The following is a 10885-nucleotide window of genomic DNA, read 5'->3' as shown; positions in this document are numbered from 1 at the left end:
GCGACGAGGGAGAGAGAGAGAGATAGAGAGAGAGAGAGAGAGAGAGAGAGAGAGGGAGAGAGAGAGAGAGAGAGAGAGAGAGAGAGAGAGAGAGAGAGAGAGAGAGAGAGAGAGCGCGCGAGAGAGAGAGCGCGCGAGAGAGAGAGAGCGAGAGAGAGAGAGAGGGGGAAAGAGAGACCGCGAGAGAGAGAGAGAGAGAGAGAGAGAGAGAGAGAGAGAGAGAGAGAGAGAGAGAGAGAGAGAGAGAGAGAGAGAGAGAGAGAGAGAGAGAGAGAGAGAGAGAGAGAGAGAGAGAGAGAGAGAGAGAGAGAGAGAGAGAGGAGAGAGAGAGAGAGGGGAGTGTGGAAACCCAAGTCCGACGCAGCGGCCAGGAGGGAAGAGACGGAGAGGAGCGGAGAGAGTGACACTTTTACGGTGCTCTCTTGTCAAAATAGGACGAGCCGACGCGTCAAAATGAGTGGTCAGTCGAGGAAGATATCCACGACGGGGCGAACGGAAGAGCAAGTCGCCCACGCTGTTGTCTTCCTACTGCATAGACAGCATTCTGGGCCGACGGAGTCCCTGCAAAGTCAGGCTGATAGGGGCGCAAAGTTTGATAGGTCTGCCCGGCAGAGGGGAGCTCGACAAGGCGGCTGAAGGTAAGACAACTTCTCTCTCTCGCTATCTCGCTGCATGGCTGCTGGAGAGGCTCTCGTTGAACGTATACACTGGTGGTTGCGGTTCTTTTTTTTTGTTGGGCAGAATGGGGATAAAGTCTCTCAAAGCAGTAATAGCTTAAGCTATAATTAAACCAGTATCTCTTGAGTCTCTTGTAGCTCGCGTCTCTTAAACCAGTAGCTCGAGTCTCTTAAACCAGTAGCTCTGTTGATGGTGAGAGGCTGATGCCATGGAAAGGTTGCCCAACATTTAGACTAATATAATGGCGTTGTTTAGGAATAATTCGTTTACGCACGGACGTTAACCGTTGCCAAATATCAACATGACACGCCTGAATGTGTCGCTTGGGCTCCAAGAAGTTGATGTAAAGTCCGCAGGGCCTAAGATACATGATTTATTTAGAATAATCCACCGGCTGACTGCCAGGGATTGTGGCGTTTTGGCTTTTAAACAAGAGTCGTTTCCATTTTACGCACGGCGCATTTTATAGGCTATTATTATTTTCACATCCTTTGGCTCTTCTCCCGCACAGGATCAACTAAAGACCCCCTGTCGTTCCCTCGACACGGACATGCACCTGCCGCCCAAGCTGCGGCGGCTTTATGGACCGGGGGGAAGTACCTCCTTCACGACCACGGGGAGAAGTTCGACAGAGAGCGGCTGCTGCTGGATCAAGCCTGCGACAGTCTGAAGATCAGCCAGGCGCCGCAGGTGAGTATCAGCCGCAGCAAGTCCTACCGGGAAAACGCGTCCCTGAGCCGCGGAGAGGGGGGCCAGAGCCCCGGGGAAGGGTCAGAGGACGGTAGCCTGGGGCTGGTGGAGCTCGGCCCGTTGAAGTTCGAGGAGGACACGGGGAAAGAGGACGAGACCGCCGGGGACACGACCGCCCTCTCGGCGAAGGACGAAGAGAGGGAGAGCTTGCACGCCGGGGATGGGGACGTGAGGGACGGGGAGGACAGTGTGTGCCTCTCGGCGGGTAGCGACTCTGAGGAGGGGATGCTGAAACGCAAGCAGAGAAGATACAGGACTACGTTCACCAGTTACCAGCTGGAGGAGTTGGAGAGAGCTTTCCAGAAGACCCACTACCCCGACGTCTTCACCAGGTCAGAACACATTATATTGTACAGTGGTCTTGCTGATGCTACTATAATGCTTTTATTATTAGGCTTACCTATTACTTTTTTGTTTTTGGTGGTGGAGGTGGTATAGGCTATGTTTTGTTTTATTATGACGATGATGATTATTATTATTACTATTATTATTATTATTATTATTATTATTATTATTATTATTATTATTATTATTATTATTATTATTATTATTATTATTGGATCTTTAATTGTGTTCATAGCATCAGTATATTATTATTATTATTATTGTTGCTATTATAATGATGATGATGATTATTATTATTATTATTATTATTATTATTATTATTATTATTATTATAAACAGTATTATAAAGCAGATAATACTAATAATAATCATTATAATGAGAATACTATACTGATGCTACAAAAAATAAAAAATCCAACAATGGCAACTGAGTAATGAAAGTGTTTTTTAACAGCAATAATAAAATAATAATAATAACAACAATCATAATAATGTTTTATGTTACGTTACGTTCAACGTTATATATGTATATATATATATATATATTTTTTTTTACTAAATACATATAAATACACACACGTATAAATAATTCAACAATTCCGCGCTAATTAAAGTTAGAATTTATTACATTTCGTCAGGAATAAACAAGCATACTTACGTAGACCCCACAAAAAGTCCCAGTAATTCCACACTTCTGTAACTGGACACTATGCTGTTCACACCTCGTAAAATACCCACCGCCAAACCCGTGCCTCGCATAAGTGAACCACGAGGCCTAAGTGGCCGCGCTCGCGTCCTGTGTCGCATGTAGTCTCCCTATTGTTACAGATGACACCGATATTATTCTCATAACGACAATTAGCTGCCCCAGGCTCTCACGACTGTACAGCATACGGATATTCAGCGCAAATCGAGGTTCTACAGCAGGCCTTCACCAGCTCAAGGGCATTGTGTGAGTGAGCGCGGTACGCACGCACACGCACGCGAGCGCTCACACACACACACACTCACACACACACACACACACACACACGCACACACACACACACACACACACACACACACACACACACACACACACACACACACACACACACACACACGAGAACAGAAGGAATAAGCCAAGACCATGCAGCCTGCTAGTTAGGAGCGAGCCAAACATAAATTCGTTCTAATCGTTTTTAGCTACGTATACTTACAGAGATATAGTTTTGTATTTGACCGTCTTCCATAAAACCTGTGCCCAAACGTGATGTGTGAATGAATGAATGAATGAATGAATGAATGAATGAATGAATTAATGAATGAATGAAAACTTTATTTAACAGATTGCAGAATGGGTGCAATACAGTACGGCTCAATACACACAATTGTTAAGGGATGCAGACCAGAGAAAGACGTTTGTCTTTCAGGGTCCCCCTTTTCAATTCATAGTGACATTTATGACATACACAACATGACATCATGACATTTATGGCATAGGGACATACATGACATACAGGTATATTTACATTTGTGACATATACGATATGCAAATATACAGTACTGTTACCCATAGATCCTAACAGAGAATATATACATATGATGGGGAGGAGACTATACATTAGGAGGGGGTGGGTGGGTCACTTGATCGGTTATTGTCTTGGGATATATGCTATATTATCTCATAAAGACAACGCATTCAAATGATTCAAAATCGGACTTGGGCTACAATATCCAACGCCTATATTTTGTAATGGCGTACCTATTACTGGGTGTTTTATTTGAATAGGCACATTTAAATGTTTACAATACATAATTTTTTACCATAACAAACATCGACACTGTTGAATTTATCTATCTTCGTGTATAGCCCTAATTCGTGCGACACACACATAGGCCTACCCGAGGGAGCCGCAGTCGCATTGTGGCAGCAGGCTAGTTTATAGGTGTCATTATTTCAACTATTATGTGTTACGCTAACAATCATGGACTAAAGAAAATATAACAATCACTAGGCCTATTTCTGCCCAGTCGTGACAAGGAAATACAACATGGCTGGTGGCGTCTTTCTTCGTGTTGGGAGGGGGGAAAGCAACCCATTTGGACGTCTATTGTCAACAGCCAACAACTGGGAGAAGGGGGGGGGGGGGGGGGGGGGGGGGGGCGCATTCAGCGCTGTTCTCAAAAGGTGGCCTTTAACCATCATGTCTTTTCCTCTGTTCAGGGAAGAGCTGGCGATGCGTCTGGACCTCACCGAGGCGCGCGTGCAAGTAAGTGGCCTTCTGTTTACTGCAAGGCTTTATTCGAACAGAATGGGACCGAAGTGAATCAAATAGAAGAAACTATCCTCCTAATGTTTTTTTTCTTTTTTTTACGACGTCTCTCAACCATAAATGTTCCTCGTCCGCGCCGCGTCGGGATTGAAATGGGAGATATGGACTCTCTGATTCTTAATCGACGATGCAGGCACACATAGGCTCCAATTTCGAGACAGTAATTTATTACTGTGAAATGTGTTAAATGGTCCCAATTGCTGTGTGGGGAAGGTCTTTCCTGTTATTGAATGTTATTACATGCGATTGAGGACGTTTTAGTGGCAATTAAGCTGACGCTGACGATTCATAAAAGCTCACTTAGTGCACGAGCAAACACTGTCTATTCCTGGGGCTGGTGATGTTTGAATTCCCATCACAGCCAGGGGAGGAGAGGGGCGCGAGATGGAGAGAGAAAGCGCGCGTGCGTGTGAGTGCGTGTGCGTGTGTTTGTTTGTGCGTGACGGTGTGTGTGTGAGTGTGAGAGAGAGAGAGAGTAAGTGAGTGAGTGAGTGAGTGAGTGAGTGAGTGAGTGAGTGAGTGAGTGAGTGAGTGAGTGAGTGAGTGAGTGAGTGTGTGTGTGTGTGTGTGTGTGTGTGTGTGTGTGTGTGTGTGTGTGTGTGTGTGCGTGCGTGTGTGCGTGTGAGAGAGAGTAAGTGCGTGAGTGAGTGGGTGAGTGAGTGAGTGAGTGAGTGTGTGTGTGTGTGTGTGTGTTTGTGTGTATGAGTGTGTGTGTGTGTGTGTGTGTGTGTGTGTGTGTGTGTGTGTGTGTGTGTGTGTGTGTGTGTGTGTGTGTGTGTGTGTGTGTGTGTGTGTGTGATGGGTGAGGCAGAGAGAGAGAGAGAGGGGGGTAGCGGGAGCATAATGCTATTTGATTTCCCATTATGTGATTGCAATAGCATTGATCCGATGCTTTGCACTTGGGGCGATAGGAGACCATTAAAGGTGTTTGCTACCCCCCCCCTTCCACACACACACACACACACACACACACACACACACACACACACACACACGCACACACACACACACACACACACACACAAGTCACACACACACACACACACACACACACACACACACACACACACACACACACACACACACACATGCACTCCACTGAGAGCGTGGCTTGCATGTCGAAACCCCGGCCTCATAACCAAAGAGACAGTTCAAACACGGCGGACGGTCCAGGGTTATGGCTGACGGTAAAACAACAGATGTCTCTTTGGGGACGGTATAGGTGAACAAATCACTTAAACGGCGCCATCAGGAGGTGATAAAAACTAATAAATTCCCGAGGGGCCATGTAATGCTAAACAGCCCTCGGGAATAATGTGTGTGTGTTGTGTGTGTGTGTGTTGAGTGTGTAGTCAGTGTCGCTCAAGCTCGCCTGTTCAATCAGTTTCCTCCTTGTTGACATTTTCTCATTGTGAGCGCAGTGTTTCTACAGTGTAAACGGGGCCGCCGAGGGGATGCGTGGGAAAGTTAAATACTCCTTTTTTTCGGATGGAGTGGGTTGTCCTACGTTTCTAAGAATTTAATTTAAAGCGCATTAATTGTTATTGGAGCCAGTTCAGCGGCTATTTTCTCGACCTTTTGTTAAACAAGGCTCTTAATATCTCCCTCACCACCCCGGACCTAGTCTACAGGGACCGGGGTTTAATTAGCTATATGGCGGTCTAACGGACTGTGAGTTTAGTGTGCATGTAATTACCGTTGACTTTCCGCCTGTTGGCCAGCACCCGAACCGGAGAAATAGGACCTATTAGGCATCTTAGTCAGCCATATTGACGTGTTCAATTGGGGCAGCTCAATGTGACTGCGGTGGGAAATGATTGCATTCGTATGGATTATGTCAGATAATAGGCAACATATTTGTATTTAAATATACGTATATTAAAAAAAACGGGGGGGGGGGACTCTTCATCACATCTTGAAGCAGGTGCTATCCTGTATAGTGGCTGGATGCACATGGCGGTTGGAGGGCTTGCATGGGACATGTCCCCTCAATATTGAGAAGAGGTCAATTGTCCCCCTCAAAAAATATAGCTAGTATGAAAGACAACCATAAAAAAAAATAAGGCGGTCAAAACATTTATATATCCTTCTTAACCAACAATTTCAGAGCCTTACTGCATTATATTCCATTATATTTGTCAGCGGGTACCTCAATGTTGTCTTTTCCTTTACATAAATAAAGACAGAAAAGCAAATTGGTGGATAAAAGTACACCAGAATGCAGGAAATAAGTGTTTGACACTCAACATTTCCTGACCTTTAAAATGTCCCCCCAATGTTGAAACCAAACCTATACAGCTCCTTATTGGCTGGATGACAGACTAGAAGAGCATCTTCATTTTTAATCATTGTCACATCAAAGGGACTGAGCTCTATTCTGTTTGTGTTTTCATAATATTATGATAGGCATGGGCTCTCTCAGCATCACAGCCTTGCTATAACAGAGTTGTGTTTAAATGATTCTCATCTCTTCAACTCTTTCTTTAATGCCCATGTGGTATTCCTGAATTTCCCCAAAGGGAATCAATGATGGAATATCTTATCTTATTTTTCAAATAAGAGAACGTGCATGCTCTACATCTTTTTCTGTTTATTCATCTACAAATGTCATAATGAGTCAAACCACTGGCTCTGACCCGTCCGCTCCCTGCCTCCTCCCCCTCAGGTGTGGTTCCAGAACCGCCGGGCCAAGTGGAGGAAGCGTGAGAAGGCAGGGGTCCAGGCCCACCCGTCCGGCCTGCCGTTCCCGGGTCCGCTGACGGCCGCCCACCCCCTCAGCCACTACCTGGAGGGGGGCCCTTCCCCCCGCACCCCCCACCCCGCGCTGGAGTCCGCCTGGACCGCCGCCGCCGCAGCTGCAGCCGCCTTCCCTGGGCTCGCACCCCCCCACCACAACGGCTCCGCCTCGCCCATGGCCACGCCGCTGGGCCTGGGCACCTTCCTGGGCACGGCAGCCATGTTCCGCCACCCGCCTTCATCGGACCACCTTTGGCAGGTGAGTGGCACCTTTGGACCTCCACTCATTTTCACATTAAATTGGATTCAAATGTATTGTCATCATCCAGTACAAGTACAGTACAACAAAAGAAAGTTTGGCAACCAACCAGAGTGAAAATGTAACAGTAAAGTGCAACAGTAATATACAATGTACAGGTGATTAAACTGAGTATAAAATATATAAATGTGTAGTACTGAGTAATAGTGCTAATCAGATTTATTTATTTGACATTTTACTTCTGTCCATGCATGCATTTCTCCAAACACTTCCTTAGACCTCACTTCCTCTCTGGTGTTTTATATGTAGCACTGTGACTTCCTTAGACCTCACTTCCTCTCTGGTGTTTTATATGTAGCACTGTGACTTCCTTAGACCTCACTCCTCTCTGGTGTTATATGTAGCACTGTCACTTCCTCTGTGGTGTTTTATAGCACTGTCACTTATTTGACCTCACTTCCTCTCTGGTGTTTTATAGCACTGTCACTTATTTTGACCTCACTTCCTCTGTGGTGTTTTATATGTAGTACTGACACTTCTTTGACCTCACTTCCTCTGTGGTTTTATATGTAGTACTGACACTTCTTTTGACCTCACTTCCTCTGTGGTGTTTTATATGTAGTACTGACACTTCTTTTGACCTCACTTCCTCTGTGGTGTTTTATATGTAGTACTGACACTTCTTTTGACCTCACTTCCTCTCTGGTGTTTTATAGCACTGACACTTATTTTGACCTCACTTCCTCTCTGGTGTTTTATATGTAGCACTGACGCGTGATTTTTTTCCGTAGCCTTTTGTTTGCGAAGACGCTCTCTGATTGGCTAGCCCGCGTACAGCGAAGACCCTCTCTGATTGGTTTAGCGCCGAAGGGTCTCTTCCGCGTAACCCTAACCCTAACCCTAACCCTAACCTTAACCTAACCACCTAACCAACCCTACCTTAACCCTAACCCTGACCTTAACCTTAACCCTAACCCTAAGCATACCCACTTCGAAAGACCTAGAGGGCCAAAGCATAACCCTTTGAAGCAGAGAATATATATGTACAAGGCGGAAGAGACCCTTCGGCGCTAAACCAATCAGAGAGGGTCTTCGCTGTACGCGGCTAGCCAATCAGAGAGCGTCTTTGCAAACAAAGGCTACGGAAAAAAAATCACGCAGCACTGACACTTCTTTTGACCTCACTTCCTCATCCGGGTACTTTGGCTTTATTCATGGCCACACCTACTTTTGTGGGAAACACAGACACTGTTCCTATATAGACCACCATTGTGTTTGGCCTGTTGGCAGAATGTTTAAATTGTTTGAAAGGTTTGTTTTGTTGGTGCATCATGTTAAGTCAAGCAATTACTTTCCAACACTGGCCACCGTTGAGCGTTCGCACCATTGTGAAGTTAGGTTTGATCTGTTTTCAGGCCTATTTCCCCAGTCAGCTGCAGGATATTTCCTCATTTCCCTACCTGGACATTTAATATCAACTTATAAATCTCCAAGTGACCTAAAACTAAGAGGTAATGACTAATTCTGGGTCTTCAGTGTGATTTATATCAGTGTGTTTTGTCTTAAAGTTTATGAACAAACACCATCTAATCCCTGTATATGCCCAGAGTTGTTTTTGTGGCAAATTCAGTGTGATTGATGTACTGTATGTATGATCTCATGATAATGTTATTTTATGCTGAGTTTGACAACATAAATCGATCAGTGTCGCTTATGGCTGAACTGTGCAAGAAAGACCAAAATAAATGTATTGTCATCATACAGCACAGCGAGAAGAAGTTTGGCATCCAACCAGAGTGCAAATGTAACAGTAAAGTGCAATAGTAATATACAATGTACAGGTTTAATTAAACTGAATATAAAATATATAGATTAGTACTACCGAGTATAGTGCTAATAAGATGTATGTATAGAGTTGTAGTGTCAATATGTACAGTCAGTGATAAAGGTATAAAGACACTATGGTAGTAAGTCATACTGGCCAGCAGTGTAACTACTGTAGTAAGAGTAGGTAAGGGATATAGTATCTACAGATATGTACAAAGGATTATATGCAGGTATGTACAGACGGATAGATATATATACTGTAAGAATAAACATATATAATGTATTTAAGCATTACATCACGTGCAGGAGTGTGTTATAGGAATTAGATCATGCCTAGGGGTGGTTGTTAGGCCCGACACGCAGCGGAGGGTCGTTCGACACCCCTAGGCATGATCTAATTCCTATAACACACGACTACAAGTGGTGTAAACAGCATTATTGTACATGCTATCATAGAGTTACATGGGTTGCACTTGATGTAGTGTTTTGTAAATGTTCCTTAGACCTCACTTCCTCTCTATAGAGGTGCTTTATATGTAGCGTGTCGTCAAGGAGATATAGGTGAACTGAGGACAGGTTTGTGTAGCTGCATAATATGATATTTAATGTGACCCTAATGACTCATGGCTTCACTGTGTGTGCTCACCTCTCACTCACTACTGTCTATCTCTTTGTGAGTGTGTGAGTGTGTCTGTGCATGTAATACGTACGTCATTCAAACAACAGTGTGGGTGTGAATGAGCGTGTGACGTTGTTAACCATTCTGTCATGTTCCCATCAGTGTCTAGTTAGTAGTTCTCGTGACCCAAGCTGTGAGGGGGGTGTCAGTGCCTATACTTGCCCCCCCCCAATCCTCCCACTCATCAAGCCTCATTTATCAATATACCCAAACGTGTAAAAGTTAAAAAACCACAATCAAAGTTGACTTAAACTTTAAATATGCACGCTGACTGTTTCCGATGACTCATTGTAATCAGATTTGAAGTGGAAATGAGTTTGATGGTGTATATTTACACATCTCTGGGTGACGCTTGATAAATGAGGCCCATTCTTCACTCAACTCTTGTCTATGTTTCTCTTAACCATGGAATTATGCATCTGATGATCTGAATCCAGTTAGGACTATCAGCAGAGTACAGTATACTTTAAAATATATATATTTATCCCTTTATCTCTCTCTTTCCTCCCTCTATCTCCTTCTCTCTCTCTCTCTCTCTCTCTCTCTCTCTCTCTCTCTCTCTCTCTCTCTCTCTCTCTCTCTCTCTCTCTCTCTCTCTCTCTCTCTCTCTATCTATCTATCTATCTATCTATCTATCTATCTATCTATCTCTCTCTCCCCCCCTCTTCCCCCTCCCCTCCCTCTCCCCCCACCCTCTCTCTCCCCCCCCCCCTCTCTCCCCCCCCCCTCTCTCTCTCTCTCTCAGACTGTTTTCTAGTATGGGTCCGTTGACCAGTGCTTCCACTGCTGCTGCCCTCCTCCGCCAGTCCGTGCCTCCCGTGGAGAGCCCCTCCCACCCGGGGCCCGTCCTCTCCGACCCCTCCTCGTCCTCGTCCTCCTCTTCCTCCTCGGCCGCGGCGGACCGCCGGGCCTCCAGCATCGCCGCACTGCGCCTCAAGGCCAAGGAGCACTCGGCTCAGCTCACCCAGCTCAACATCCTGCCCACAGGCGCCCCGGGGAAGGAGGTGTGCTGAACACTTGACTCTCCCCCCCCCAGCTAGGCCTCTCTCTCCTGGGTTTATGTCCCTGCCCCCCGCACCCCGTCCTACCGTAGAACCTCCAGAGGCTGGAGCGCTGAGCTCATCCTAGTCCCCCCTGTCCCTCCTGTCCCCCTGTCCCTCCTGTCCCCCCTGTCCCTCCTGTCCCCCCTGTCCCTCCTGTCCCTCCTGTCCCCCCTGTCTCCCCTGTCCCTCTGTCTCCCCTGTCCCCCCTGTCCCTCCTCCCCCCCTGTCCCTCCTGTCCCCCTGTCCCTCCTGT

General features: G+C 45.9%; 1 protein-coding gene across 1 annotated transcript; it reads left to right on the top strand.

The window, feature by feature from the left end:
• Positions 1-453: 453 nt before the first annotated feature.
• Positions 454-10602, top strand: arxa (aristaless related homeobox a; the record flags this gene model as incomplete). The annotated part of the gene is given in 10 exon segments (XM_084326620.1): positions 454-463; positions 466-483; positions 486-638; positions 1190-1212; positions 1214-1276; positions 1279-1760; positions 3980-4025; positions 6754-7057; positions 7060-7087; positions 10335-10602. Coding segments are annotated over 10 exon segments (1395 nt in total).
• Between the last annotated feature and the right edge of the window lie 283 nt (positions 10603-10885).

Source organism: Notolepis coatsorum (genome assembly GCF_963971535.1).
Source record: "Notolepis coatsorum genome assembly, chromosome: 12".
NCBI lineage: Eukaryota > Metazoa > Chordata > Actinopteri > Aulopiformes > Paralepididae > Notolepis > Notolepis coatsorum.
The sequence above is the reverse complement of the archived record's forward strand: the minus strand, read 5'-3'. Positions and strand labels throughout refer to the sequence as shown.